The 14,827-nt window shown below is 46.5% G+C and overlaps 1 protein-coding gene across 4 annotated transcripts in view; it reads right to left on the bottom strand.

Annotated features, from left to right (window-relative positions):
* Positions 1–316: 316 nt before the first annotated feature.
* ACE2 (angiotensin converting enzyme 2) overlaps positions 317–14,827 on the bottom strand; it is a 39,095-nt gene continuing 24,584 nt past the window's right edge. For all 4 annotated transcript variants that reach the window (XM_082717013.1, XM_082717016.1, XM_082717015.1 and 1 more), the window contains 9 exons: positions 14,433–14,577; positions 12,575–12,673; positions 11,748–11,870; positions 10,953–11,125; positions 9,641–9,699; positions 6,570–6,670; positions 5,139–5,255; positions 3,274–3,468; positions 317–1,277 (listed from right to left, as the gene is read on the bottom strand). In XM_082717013.1, the coding sequence (XP_082573139.1) occupies positions 1,169–1,277; positions 3,274–3,468; positions 5,139–5,255; positions 6,570–6,670; positions 9,641–9,699; positions 10,953–11,125; positions 11,748–11,870; positions 12,575–12,673; positions 14,433–14,577 (1,121 nt within the window). In that variant the 3' untranslated portion in view covers positions 317–1,168. The remainder of the gene's footprint in view (positions 1,278–3,273; positions 3,469–5,138; positions 5,256–6,569; positions 6,671–9,640; positions 9,700–10,952; positions 11,126–11,747; positions 11,871–12,574; positions 12,674–14,432; positions 14,578–14,827) is intronic.

The raw sequence follows: 14,827 nt of genomic DNA, 5'->3' as shown, positions 1-14,827 counted from the left end.
ATGTTTTCCTCAATTTCGATTCAGTCCTCAGGTATGTAGTGATGCTGTGTTCAGAGCCAGGCTGGATTTTGAGATCTACAAAAGGAGCGGCAGACTTGATTCCTAACCTGGCGGTGGAAACAATCGTAACACAGCCCTCTCTAGACGGATCTTACAGCTGCTTTGTACACTAAAGCAATTTAAGAAATTGGGACACATTCCACGACATTTGAGAGGCCAAGGGTCCCAGGCAGTCAGACGGCAACTTTGGCCGTAGAAGTGACAAGCAGACAGAACACCCCGATGCCCCAGCCCCGACGTACACGTGAGACCGCAGCAGCGTGCAAGTAGTGTTTATTGGGGTTCTGCTTTGCGCTCAGCACTACTCGAGCATTGTGGGGGAGTACAAGATTTAAGAGATTGGGAACCCACTTCCGAGGAGGACATGCAGTGGAGGTTTCCAGTCACTCCGCGAAGAACAGTAGTGAGTTTCTGTCAGGTGTGCTCTGGCGGAAGGTGGTTCTGGGAGGCCCCTGGGGCTGGTCTCACGTTGTCAGGGAGACGGTGGGGAGGGATGGGGGAGAGGGAAAAGGCAACATCTGTGAACATCTGTGAACGGCTCTCCGGATTCCTCTCTCTTCTTCAGGCCTGTCATCCTGAAGAAGGCCTGACCCAGTCCAGTCACCACTGTGGGCAAATCCCTATAGATTAGCCTAATGCGAAAGGGCGGGCCACCCTTTACACTTGACTTAGAGCGAAGCGGACAGGCAGGTGCAGCTCTCACTCCCTGCAGTTCCACCATGTCACGGACACGGTCCTTAAAAGTGATCCATCCGGATTCCACACAAGGCCCCACTTGCTCCCTCCATATAGCCCCCTTTTCGCTTTCCACTGTGGCCAGGCAACAGACATTTCCACTTCCATTACCCCTGAGCAGCCGGGGAGGCCAGAGACACACTTTCTCTATTACTTTCAAACATGAACACAAGTGAAATCGTGAGGCAGAAATAAATACTGAAAGCCGGTGAAGATGCCCTCTCCTCAGGCGTGTCTTCTTGGGACAACTTTTCCTGAACAGAGCCATAGTTATGATATTTAATGACAGCTTTATAATCTCCTATTGTCTGTACCATAAAATTAACAGTTGCATGCAAGAAAATCACCTCAAGGGGAAATTAAACAGATTTTCCTAAAATGACGTCTGAACATCATCAACATTTTGGAAGCCCGGATTATTTTCTCCTTTACTCAAGTCCACAGAGGCGTAAGGATTTTCTTCACTTCTGGCTTGATTGTTCCTGTTGAATAAAGTGAAGTCACCGTTAGTGCAGCGCTGCCGAGGGACACGGCCTCCCTTGGACCCCACTGGCCTGGGGGTCTCTGATCCCTCAGCACTGAATCGCTCGCTGGCGAACCATCCTCTCCCAGCAGACTGGGAACCCCGAGAGAGCAGGATTCACTCCTTTTGCCCCATGACTAGTTGGCAGGATGGCTGGCAGGGCGGGGGAGACTGCTTAGGGTGTGTGTTCTGGGGTCAGAGAGGGTGCGCCTCTGTACCTCAGTCTGTCTGTCTGGAAAATGATGGCGGTTCTGCCAAAGTCCAGGAGATGGTGCTGGCAAAGCCCTCACCTTACAGGCGGGCAGCCTCCGCAAATAGCAGCTTGGAGGATTCTTCTCATTTTTTTTAAAGATTTTTTAAAAATTTCTTCATTTGAGAGAAATACAGTCGGACAGAGAAAGCAGCACAAGCAGGGGGAGAGGCAGAGGCAGAGGGAGAAGCAGACTCCACGCTGAGCAGGGATTCCCGACCTGGGGCTCCATCCCAGGACCTGGAGATCATGCCCTGAGCCGAAGGCAGACACTTAACAACTGAGCCACCCAGGCGCCTCACTGGATGATTCCTTTTAGAAACCAAGTGGTCGTTAAGCCAAGTGCCTCCTTTCAAAGTGCCTCCCTGCTACACGGTCAGCTTCCCAAGTGTCCAGACCAGAGTGGGACAGCTTTGTAGAACAAGCACCGGCCCTGCAAACTGGCTGTGGGTCCCAGTCTGTTACTGACGAGCCACGTCGATTTGAGAGAGTGACTTGGTCTCTCTGAATCTCAGTTTGATATGTACATGAAGATAATTAGATAATTGCATATTGACCTCCTATGTTTGCCGAAAATATTAATGCATCAAAGTACTGAGCAGGGTAGCCGGTCCGATTTTGCTGTGTGCCTTCTATTAACACAGCATGTGGCATGAAGGAAGTTCCCCCAAATAATTCATTTCATGAATTAACTTTGGAATAGTAGCTCGTGTGCAAAGTAAGAATGCTTCACAAACCGTCATGTGCATACCAATCACCAGGGGGATGCCTTGGTGAAAATGTAGACCCTCCAACAGCAGAAGGGTCTCTGAGAAACTGATAATTGCCCTTGGCTTTGGGAAGGGAACTTGGAGGCAAAGGGTGGCAGGAAGATTTGGGGGTATCCTTTCATAGTTTTAAAATTCGAACTATATGAATGTATTCTATTAAATGCCTAATTTTCTTAACTGAAGTTATTTTAGGGAACTATTAATCTCTATAATGAAGAATTGAGCAAAATAGACAAGAGCGTCTCAAAATTCCATCATGAACACATTTAAGCAACCTACAGTGTGCTGAATTACATAGGCCCATGGAAGCCAGTGATCTCTCAAGGTCCAAAAAACCATCTAGTGGTAGAGCAAGATTATTAATCAGGTCTCTGGTGATTTAAATCCTCACCGAACTTGGATCTTCCACTCAAGAACAAATGAGAGGGTGTCGTGGCCCATGATCTAAGGGGATGACAGGGAGCCTGGGCCACCTGAGGGGGATGAAGATGATGGAAGGGTAGAAGTTTGAAGCAAATCACAGAGCTCATTCTAGAACCATTTTACAGTGCCAACCATCACTGAGTCAGTCTCTGGGGTCACTTCTAGACCAAGGAAGACTAGGAGTGATGAGAACTCCCTGAGCCTGCCTGCCCTCCAACCGTCCCCGAGTTTGCGGGGCATCTCAGCAGTAGGGAGAGGACACTGTGGCCAGGACGGAGTTTACCCGGTCACGGTCGGAAGCCCAGGCTGAACACTGCACTCGGGTGCCTGCTAGGAACGCAGAGTGCTGACGAAATCTGGGAAATTTCTAGGGACTGCAACAGAATACTTAGGTGCAAAATGGTCCCAAAAAGTAATTGGCTTATACACCTACCACTTGCTGCAAAATTTCCAGTTAGTTTTCCCTAAACCTTTCTGTTTTAAGATAGGTAAGTCTAGGAAAGGGCACTTACTTCCTTCGATTTCTGATCCCAGAGAAGATGAGCAGGAAAATGCCAACCACCACCACTCCCATCACGACCCCAAACACAATCAGCCATATGGTGACAGGTGGCTGGTAAGGGGGTTCCAGTGTTGGCTGAATCCCCAGAAACTCCAGGCTGTTGTCATCCAGGCGGAAAGCGTCATTGATACGGCCCCGGGACTTCCTGTTCCCAAAAGCAAGACACTTAGGCAAAACAGAATTGTGCGTAATTATTTCTTTCCTATGCCATTGCTCCTGAAGGGATTTGATAAGGTTTAGCTTAAGACTGCACACCTCAAATAGCAATGAAATCAAAATCGGTGAACAGGTCCCACGAAAGATTCAAGATTTGACAATTCGGCCCCTTTTGTATCTTGTAGCTTAGATTACGTCTGGCAGAGGCTTCCTTGGAAAATTGGGTTGCAAATGTGGAAACACGCAACGGGCTGGAGTTTGTTGGTTCGTGACTGCTGTGTTGTAAAGGCAAAGTCAGCATACTTGGCAAGAATCTCTCTTCTGTCGGAGTAGGTCTACAATGACTTTATATCAGATAACAGGAAAGGACAGTTGGGTACATCTCTTCTACAAATCGACTGGGCCCTATACCCAAGTCCTGACGGTTGTAGTTTCCAAAGAAAAGGTATTGACCTTTGGAGACAGGGGAGGACCACAGAAAGGGGCCTTCGCCAACTTCTCCAGCACTGGGACGGGAAATGGCTAAATTTTAGAGAGCAAAAAAGGACGGATGTGATTTTGAAAACCCAAACTAGGAACATTGAGAATATTCTGAGTTGAAAACCCAGGTGCCTTGCAGCCCATCCTCCTATTCTGGGGTGTAGTGCAGGTCAGGAGGTCAGGAAGAGGGAGATGCGTCAGAGCAGAATTCACCATGTAACCTCAGCCTGAAAGTGTCTCAAGTCGTTCTGGAAACAGGAATTTGCCATCCCCTGCTGCTCACAAGCAGGCCTAGGCTCTTTCGTGATGATCTCAGCCGGCGCTTTTCCCCAAAGCAGAAACAAGCCCTTTGGGGGCCAGCGGTGAGGCCTCTGGTTGTAAGTGGGCTGGCTGCACACCCCGACTAAGCCAGACTTGCCAGGCTCACTCTGCCTGGCGGGTCCTGGATGTGCTTCCAGAGACGAACAGCAGCTCACGAGGGCCACCTAGTGGGCTCCCTCATAGCAGCAGGTATCTTGAGCCTTTTTTAGTGACCAGGGAAAACATCCGCCTCTGTCCTTTTTTCACTCTTGCTGTTTGGGGAAACCTTGGGCCAATCATTGCTTCTAGATGCTCGCTGCCCAGAGCGAGTCCCTCTCCTAGCGTGGAGGCCAAACAACGCCTAAGGGATCCTATTCTTGCCCACCCCGCTTCTGACTCCCGTTACTGAAATGATGCCTTCATCCAAGTCCCTACAGCAAATGCTGGCGACATGTGTCCACGCCCCTTCTCCGTCTACTGTTCTCCAGGTGTGCCCCCGCGGTGATGGGACCATTCAGGTGAATGATCTGCTCAGTCTCCCAGAATTCCCTGGCACGGTGGAGCTCTAGCTGCCCACTGGGGTCCCTTGCTCGATAACATGTCATTTATTATCTTCCTTCCACCCTCCGCCCCTGTGCACTTTTCTTCCTCAAAGCTTTTCGAGATCGCCTCCCAAATCAACTACAAATACCGTTTAAGGGCCTGCGGTATGGAGGAGCCCAAATCAAGACAAGTCCCTTGCTACGAGATCCTTCTGGAATTAAAACCCCAGTCTTTAGGCTGAAAAGGACTCAGAACGGTGCCCGGCACACACAGCGCTTGTTGGGGTTGCATTCGGTACCCCCCGCCCCCCGAGAGCTTGTCTGAAAGTAAAATTACCTGATAGCTTCTTCAACGTCAGCTCTGGGAATGATGTCAGACATGTTTTCAGGTGACGTGACAATGAAGTTGAAGGAGATTCTGGGTTTCAAATCGCTCACCCTCACATCTTTGCCCCTGCAGAGAAGCAAAAGAAACATCTTTCCTTGTGACATGGAGGACACAGCAAAGAGAATAGGGGGTCCCCCTGCCAGTGAAAGGAGGTTGGGGGGGGACAGTCACAGGGTGAAGGCGAGAGACACGGGAAGGGGCAAACAACGGGAGGATGTGATTGTCCCTACATTCTTAACACTTCCCAAAGCACATGAACTTAAGGACATATGTTGGGATAGCACACTATTGGTACTATCTGTTCTGCCCCCTAGATGAACCCCATTTTCCTTCAAGGATACAAAAATTTCAAATTGAAAGCCGCCGGAGAACCGGCAAAGAACCACGGGTGCCCCCAGATTGTGATACAAACTGTGGCGAGCAGCAAGGGCTCAGGACCGCGAACAGAGGCGGTGAGTTCGGCTCCCCCACCCCTCCTCCACGCTGCAAACCCCCTCACGTTACACCCACAGCCGGGGGTGGGGGGAAGGAGTGGGCTTTACCTACAGTGTGACAAGACTAGCCTCTCCCAGCTGCCACAGGGATCCTGACAAAACGTAAGGCAGATCCTAGGGCTCCCAGCCCTTCTCACTCAGAAGCAAGCAAACGTCCTTGGAATAGTTTGCAAGGCCCATGTGAAAGTTCTTCTCCTCTTGCCACCCCCACACCCCACTGCCACCCTGACCGCACCTCCCACTTGTCTTCTGTGAGCTCACTGCTCCAGCCGCACTGGCCTCCTTGGTGTTCCTTCAACAGGTGGAGGATATTTATTCATTGGGATCTTTCCACCTGCTACCTACTGTCCCCGCTGACTACTTGGCTGGCGCTCCCCGTGCTTCAGATGTTTGCTCAAGGATTCGTGAGGCCTTTTCTGACCATTGCAGCTAAGGCTGAGCTCTAGACACACCAGCACTCCCAAGCCCCCCGCCCCCTCCCCCGTCTGCGGTTCTTTCCTCCCTTGAACTTGTCACCGTCTCATTGTGCTATATTTCACTTAACATATTTTGCCGATTGTAACGCACGCATGAAACATACATTAGAACGCAAGTTCAATGAAGGCAAAGGTGTCTGCCTTTTGCTCTCAGTGCTGACGGTGGAGGAAGCATTTGGTGGAGGGAAAGGGAAAAGGAAAGAGGAGAGGAGAAGGGGAGAGAGAACAGTGCTCTTGCAATCTGCAGGTCAAGTAGGTCATAGTCCTCCCTAAAGAGAATGGCCCAAATTCCAGGGTATCAGAGAAGTTTCAAAGTCATTGGGTTTTTCTTAATTTTACTTGCGTCAGAGTTTAAGCACAATATCTCCTCAGACCCAACAGAAAGCGAAGTAGTGGTTGGAGTAACTCACACAAAAGGGATCGTTTGGTTTTTGACTTTTGAAAAATACTCTCTCATGGCATATGCAATAGACGACTGGAAGAAGTACATTTCATTGTCATTCCATTCATACTGCAAATTCAAAAGAAAAACACTGCTCAGTAGGAATCATGGGATACATTCAAAACCTGATATTCCAGAAGCATTACTTTTACATTTTCTAATACTCCAGAGAATCCTGTGCGGGCACCAGCATCACCCGGAGGGCTGGTTCAACCACTGAATAGTGGGCCCTTCCCTCTTGAGTTTCTAATTCGGAAGGTCTAGGATGAGACCCGAGGATGTGCACGTCTAACAAGCCCTCAGGTGTGCTAATGCACCTGCGCTTTAAGGATCATGTTCATGGATCCTTTTCAGTTTGAGAGGAGTTGAAATAAACATCTTGAGGGCAGGTTTATGGATGGGAGTCATGTGAGTCATGGGTTTTGGTTAAAATGTCCATGTACTGTACACCTGGGGCTAATATAACACTGCATGTTAATTATAGTTGAAAGAAAAAAATAAGTTTAAAAAAGAAAACAAATGTCCACGTATCGAAGACAAAAGCTGTGGAGCTTTTACTGTGCCTATGGTAAGTTCTCAGATATGCGCAAGTGTACAAGAAAAAGAGACGTGAGTTCTGAAGGAAAAAATTACTGTCCACAAGGTAATTTGTTCTTGTTTACCGGTGTTAAACACACAGCTGGTGTATATGCATAGTTTGTGAACCTTTGCTAAAAAAGAAAAAAGGCATTCGCTCTTTCCTCCACCAGCCGGCAGTAGAGATGGATGAACGCAGATTTTGCGTCTCTCCTTGCCCTTTTAGAAAAAACAATGACAAGGTTTCACAGCAGTGTTACATCAACCTCAGCTTGATACCACTCAGGTTTGGCAAGAAAGCTGCTTTAAGAGTACTAATAATGTTATTAATACTGGTACTATGAATGTTCTGGTTATTATTTCCATATTTTAAAAAAAGGCAAAGGTTAAGTTCACAAAACGATGCCAAAGATCGGGTTGGACTTGGCCATGCAACAGCTGGCCCCGGGCCGATATTCTGCCCCAGATGCTCACGGGTCGGCATGGGTCAGCCTCAGCAAAGCAGCCCCCTGCTCAGCTCAGGGGCCTCAGGGCAGCTCACCACCAACCCCTCTGAAGACCATTTACCAACCCCTCACTGCAGAGAAAGAACCTGGGGACAAACGTCAAGAAAACAATATAACTGAAAAGGAACTAAAATGTATTAGGCCAAGGAAGAGCTAATATAAAGACGCTAAAAAATAATCCCACAGACATTCAGTGATGGTAGAGAACGGGAAATCGGAACTCTTCAAGTTCGTGAAGGGTTGCACCTTCATTTTTATTATTTCTTTCTTAAAGGTTCATTTTTCACTCCTACTGCATTATCTACATTTAGCTGTCTTGCTCAGCTAGGCAAAGGATACTGTGACTGCCGTGGAGCTGTAGGCAATATTTAACAGGGCAGAAAATGGAACGGGGTCGAAATGTAACCTTGGGCTCTATCCGCTGCAAACGGCGATTTTCTATTGCCCCCTGGGCCGCTCTGTTCAATGGTCCCGGGCTGTCCTCTCATCCCGCATGGCCTCCTTTGCCCCCCATCTGCCTGGGGCTGTCCTGTCCTCTCCCCAAAGCCACCACCTCTTCAGCCTGGCTAGCCTGAGACAGGTGTCCAGCAGCGCGACAGCCACTGCAAGGAGCTCACACGCAGGTGTGAGGACTCTGGTTTGCCATGAAACATTCGCTTATCCTCAAATGCAGAGTCCTCAGTAGTTCTCAGCTTTGGCTGTAATTAGAATCACCTGGGGAGCTTTTTTTTTTTAAGATTTTTTTTTTGGGGGGGGGAGCGAGAGAGTGAGAGAGAGCGGGAGAGGGGAGAAGGTCAGAGAGAGAAGCAGACTCCCCGTGGAGCTGGGAGCCCGATGTGGGACTCGATCCCGCCACTCCAGACCTGAGCCGAAGGCAGTCGCCTAACAGACTGAGCCACCCAGGCACCCGCCCCGGGAGCTTTTAAAACTCCTGATGCCCAACTTTCGATGCTACACCTCAGAACAGTGAAGTCAGACTCCCTGGGAGTGGTACTCGTGCTGCGATATTTTTTTCAACATCCCCTACGGCTCCAGGGTGCAGCCAGGTTTGAAAAACCAGCCGGGGGCTGGTGAACACGCAGATCCCGACTGAGCAGGTCCAGGGCTGGGGCCGAAGAGTCTATTTTTAACAAGCTTCCAGGATATGGATGACTGACTAAAATAAAACAAAGCGAAACTACCTACACTACTTGTTAAACAGTCTCTCAAAATATAACCTTGTCCTCTTCCTCATGTACAAGTAATGGTGATAAGAGTGAATTATGAGGTTGGACACTGGGGGGACCTGGGGGGCTCAGTCCATTAAGCTTCTGCCTTCAGCTCAGGTCATGATCCTGGAGTCCTGGGATAGAGCCCCGCATCTGGGCCCCCTGCTCAGCGAGGAGCCCAATTCTCCCTCCGCTTCTGCAACTCCCCGGCTTGTGCTATCTTGCTCTCTCTCAAATACATACAATTTTTAAAAATGTATTTTAAAAAAATGGTGGACTCTTGATATTTAAGATTGGATGTTTTTTCATTGATTTTTCATAGCACCTTAAAAGTAACAAGGAGAAAGCAGACATCACCAAACCAATAAGGAATGTGTTACTAAAAAAAAAAAAAAAAATCCCAAGAGGCAGAATCTGGAGCTTGTCGTTTTTAAGAGAAACATGTGGCCCGTCTTCTTTTAGAACACACTGGAATGGGCTTATTTGTCCCACTTAAGAGAGTGCATTAAGTAGTAAAGGATGGGGGCGCCTGGGTGGCTCAGTAGGTTAAGCATCCGGCTCAGGTCATGATCTCAGGGTCATGAGATCGAGCCCCAGTGGCAGACTCCACGCTCAGCAGAGCGTCTGCTTCTCTCCTTCTCCCTCTCCCTCTGTCCCTCGGCATGTGCTTTCTCTCAAATAAATAAATAAATAAAACTTATTTTTAAAAACTTATTTTACAAAAAAGACACACTGTCCAGAATACTCACTGCTTTTTCTCCAAGAGCTGATTTTAGGCTTATCCTCACTTTAATGCTTTGGTCAGCATCTGATTAACGAGAAATCAGAGACTGTTGGTTACGGATGACAGATCGACCATGTGCTTTTACTTCCTTCCCTTCTCAAGATCCCACCAAAGTGATAGTAAAGGCATTTTTTAACAGGTATAAATAGTTTTGGAAAATGAGAAGTAATGGTGGTGGTGGGGGGGGTGGTAAGTGCACTCTCAAGGGCCAGGAAGCCACAGCCTAAAGTGAATGCAGAGGTAGTACAGACCCCAAAAGTTCCAGAGAGTCCTGCAGCAGCTTGGGAAGAAGAACAAGAAGAGATCAGACTGAAAACAATGGGAAAGAAAATCAAGATACGGTTAAAGCCACCGTGGGACACCGTTAACCCTCCTACCCCACATGCTCTTGTTTAGAAAGTCACTTGGAAGCTCTGCTGCAGCAGAACAAGAAGTGAGGTGATCCAAGAAAGAAGGTCTGGAATTCAGGAAGCAATGGATTCAACCCAGGAAACCAGCAAAAGGATGGATGACTCAGGATGAAAACTGTGGTCAGACTGAGACAGAAGAACGCAGGACTCTAAGAGGGAAGTCTTCAGGAAAAAATGAGACTGAAAAGAATAGATACGTTGGAATACCTGGAAAAGATAAATGCAACATTGATAGCAAATTAGATATTAAAAGAACAAGGCAGTAGAAACTCCAGGACAAACAAAGAGCCACATAGGAAAGGCTTTAAAACAGTATATTACTTGGCTCTACAGGCATTATGATACAAATACTGATAACTTCTTATAAAAATATTAAAACTTTATTGAGATGAGAAAGGAAAGTGGAAGAGGAGGCAGGAGTGCATGCCTAAAACTGACCAATAAAGAAATTCTATAAACATAATGTTCAGAGATATGAAAGTGACTGCCAGAAAGAAGAGGTAATAGCATTAAAATTGATTTAAAAAGCACTTGTCTTTGAAGAGTGGGATTGGAATGCAGTGGGTTGGGGAGTTTTATACTCTTTTATTTTAAATATGGGGCTGATAAAGCAGACTTGAAAGAGAGAGAGAAAATGTGTGTGTGTGTGTGTGTGTAGTTTTCGTCATGCCTGATACGTAGTAGGTGCTCAACAAATGTCTTTCCTCCCCCAATAAAACGGCAGCGGCCACCACAGCACAGTCAGAAGCAGGGTCTACATAGAGGGAAAACATTCTCGGCTGTGTTATAGCCCCATGAGATGGGCCAGAGGGGCCTAGGGGAAGCAGAAAGGGGGTCATTTGCAATGTGTCAACTCAGAGTACTCACATGGACTCCAGTCAGTGTTCCAACCCACGAAAGAATTCCTGTTTTGCTCTTTCAGCCAGGTAAACAAGGGCTCGAAGTAGTTGAGCAGTGGTCTTACATCCATCGTCTTTGCTCCTACAACACGTTCCAAGGCGAAGGTCCATGGTTTTGATCTTCCAAGGCTCAGCATTTCGCTACATGCAAAAAGCAGAGGGTGGGTTTAGGGCCTTTTGAGGAATTCCAGATGCACACATATTTACACTATGATCTATGCTTTCTCCTTTTTGGCTTAGCTAAGCTTGCTCCTGGCTGATAAGAAAATCAGGCAGGTTACTGGATGTATTCACCCTTCAATCTCTTTCCTTCTAATGACTAGAGAGGGAGCCCTGTAGTTATGACATGGAGAGGAGATAAGACTGTCCAGCCATCGCATGGTCTAGGTTCCTGTGTGACCATAAAATAAACATTTAATTTGCGGAGGAGGACATTCTGAGTTCAAAATTTTTCTCTTTAAAACAAGGAAATCAAATTCAAATCTAGGCATGGAAATATTGGTGATACTGGGTAGCAGGAGAGGTTCAATATTTTGAAATATTTCTTTTTTTTTTTAAAGATTCACCTATTTAACTGAGAGAGAGAGAGAACGAGTGGGAAGAGAGGCAGAGGGAAAGAGAATCTTCAAGCAGATTCTCTGCTGAACGTGGAGCCCAATGTGGGGCTTGACCCCACCACCACAAGATCACAACCCGAGCCAAAACCAAGAGTTGGACGCTCCATCAACTGTGCCACCCAGGTGCCCCTTGAAGTGTTTCTTACTGCAGCTTCTGCCCAGCTTCACGGGAATTGGAGATGTCACATTTGTATAGGGGACCTTCATGTTTAGCTATTTGACAAAGGGCTTCTTGAAACTGGAATTGGTAAATGGTCCTTGTGTAATATCTGTAAAGCAGACAAACAAGAGAGCAGTGCCATATTTAGTTACTGTACGAGACTCATAGACTGGGGCACAAGTTTAAATTCTAAGGCTCTAGTCCCAAAGAGATATTAGTCCAACCTCTTTCTCCAGAAAGACCCAAAAATGAATCCTGCAGACACATCATAGCCTACTTGTATTTATGTATCAGCTGATTTAAAAAGTGGTATTACTTTGTTAAATGTTAGTTCACATTTGTATTGTGTTTTACGTATTTATGGCCCATCATATAAATAATGCCGAGTGATCCTTATGGGAGGCCCACGATGTTATTCCCATCTTCCAACTAAAGAAACTGAGGTCAGCAAGTTCAAAATGTGGGGATAATGGGTGAAGAACATAGGTTTTTGGACTTCCAATTAAAAATACTCTTGCTATCACTCTGAAAACTGCCAGTAACAAGAAGACAAACAAAGATCATTTTATTTCCCCTAGGGATACTAAAAATTCCTTTGTGGTGGAGAAAAGATCTCATGTAAGTTTTACTGGACCCAACAAATCGCGTTGAGTTAAACTGAGTTAAAATTGATGATCTGTTTTGAGGTTCTAGGGGGAAGGAGGGTAGAAAGAGAAATCTCAGTCTTTACTTCATAGATCCCTATTTCTTTGCCATTAGCACAGCTGTCCACAACCCTGGAAGTTAAACAGTGAGAAGAAACCTGTCCATTACCTGATGAATGAGTAATCGTTAGCAACATGGAACAGAGCAGCAGGGTCACAGTATGTCTCATCATGGGGCAAGGGTTCCACCACCCCGACTATATCTCGCCTTTGGGGAAAAAAAGCAGATATGTTAGCCATGGGGCCCTTACCAGGGGAAGGTACGGTGAGATGGAGTTAGCGTGGTTTTGTCAGCCAATGGCATTTATAATGGAATTCGTTGTCACGTGCAATAGAAACAGTGTAAAAAATTACAGAATAGAGCCCTTCTATGCTTATGGCTTCCTTTTTTAATTCATCCAGAATACATCACTGGAAAACAGTTGTATCTTCAAAACAGTAATTTAATAACGTGTATCACATGGCCAAAAATGTACAGTGAAAATCTTAATAATCCCTCTTCGGTGCCACATTTCACATGTTCCTGGCAGACAGAATTTTGTAGCATTGACATCTTACTCTTCAAAGCTAGCTGGAGTGCCCCGTCCTCTGTGAGGCCTGCTCCTGGCCCCACCCACCTGCCGGCCAGTGAACCCCTTCAGCTCCTTTAGCCTTCTCTAGCCATGCTCCTTTGGCATTTCTCTCTCTGTTTCACAATTATTCATACACAGCTTCTTCTTGGCCCTGGAGACCGGAGTTCCTAGAGGGCGGGGTTGTCTCAGTTACCTTTACGGTTCCAGTGTCAATCGTGATGCCCGATGCTAAGCAAAGACTCCATGTATGCTTAGTGAACTAATGGACTGATTAATGCACAGCAAATTATTTTAAGGGTCTGGTACCATTTACCTTTCAAAATAAACCTTTAAAGGGATCAAAACCGAATTCAACCAGAAAAAAACAAAAAAAAACAAAAAACAGGGAAACCAAGTATTTGGCATTATTTAGACTTAAAACATTTGTCCTTTCTGACTGTGGGGTCATTAGAGACAAATTCCGTAATACTCAAATGCTAGAAATAGTTATTTTCGCTGCTCCTTCCTCCCAATTAGAATTTATGTCAACAGAGAATCTTGGCAGAACAGTGGCACTGACTTGAAGTCATGGACATGGGGCTAAATGTTATATAGGTAGATCTTCACCAGAAAAAGGAAAATAAGAAAAATAAGCAAAACTGACAGGAGTCGAAGACTTCTCCTTCCTCCTTTCCTTTCTTCCTTCCTGTCTTCTCTTGCAATTCTTTCATCCCAAACCCATTTATTTCATACCTGTGTGTCCCAGGCATGAAGAACGTAGTGCTGAAACTACTGAAAGGGATCACGGTCTGTTGCCCAAAAGTGCCAGCCTCTCGCTAGCCTGGAATTCTTTCTGCTTCCCTCTACAAACACCTGGTGACCTGTCACCTCTTTCTCAGAGCTCAATCTGGACGCCTCTCCACACGTGACCCACCAGATATGGCTTTGGATCTTGCGTTGGATGCTCGTGGATCCCCATAGACCCCCATCACAACAGAACACGTTGCCATGGTTTCATTTCCCACATCCCTCCACAGACTGAAAGTCCTTTGAAGTCAAGGAAAACATCTGAAATGGCCAGCATTGGATCTCCAGTGCTTTGCCTAAGATATTACAGCTTTATGGGTGACCCAGCACTTAAGAAGATAGACCATGAGAAGCTGTGTCATCAGATCCTGCTTGGGGGAAGGGAGAGCCAAGGAAATGTTATCTGAGGAGAAAGCATCCAAATGGAGACTTAAAAAATAAAAAGGAGGCAGGGTGTGCATGCATGCGCATGTGTTTGAGCACGTGCGCACGTGCATGTGTGTGCGTGTGTGTGCGTGCACGCGTGCCTTCAGGCCAGGAAAATGCCTTTAGATAAGTGCCAAACTCATGAGACGAAACATTTTGCTGATTGCATATTCATTGACTTACTTCATCTCCCACCATTTCTGCATCCACTGCTCTTTGGGAATTTCACCCTTAAAGACCATCCATCTCCACTTTTCTAACATGTACGTAAATGGTAGAGTTCCAACGATTGTAAGTGCTTGTTTGAGTAGGAAGTTTATGTCTGTTTCTGAAAGTACAATGGAAAAGGATACACATTAACACGAGGAGGACAGCGGGTGTTCTGCACGGATTTCCCGGTCTCACGATACCATTTCTCAAGATATGCTTACAGTGAGATTGCACGAGAAATAGTGACAGTGGACTTGATAATATGTATTTACTCACTTTCTCAGCTAGGGGACTTGGAAAGAACAGGTAAAATGAATCTGCAAGTAGCTGCTGATGCCCATTTTTTCATTAGTGTCAACTGCCCTCCT

Source organism: Mustela nivalis (genome assembly GCF_964662115.1).
Source record: "Mustela nivalis genome assembly, chromosome: X".
Classification (NCBI taxonomy): domain Eukaryota; kingdom Metazoa; phylum Chordata; class Mammalia; order Carnivora; family Mustelidae; genus Mustela; species Mustela nivalis.
The sequence above is the reverse complement of the archived record's forward strand: the minus strand, read 5'-3'. Positions and strand labels throughout refer to the sequence as shown.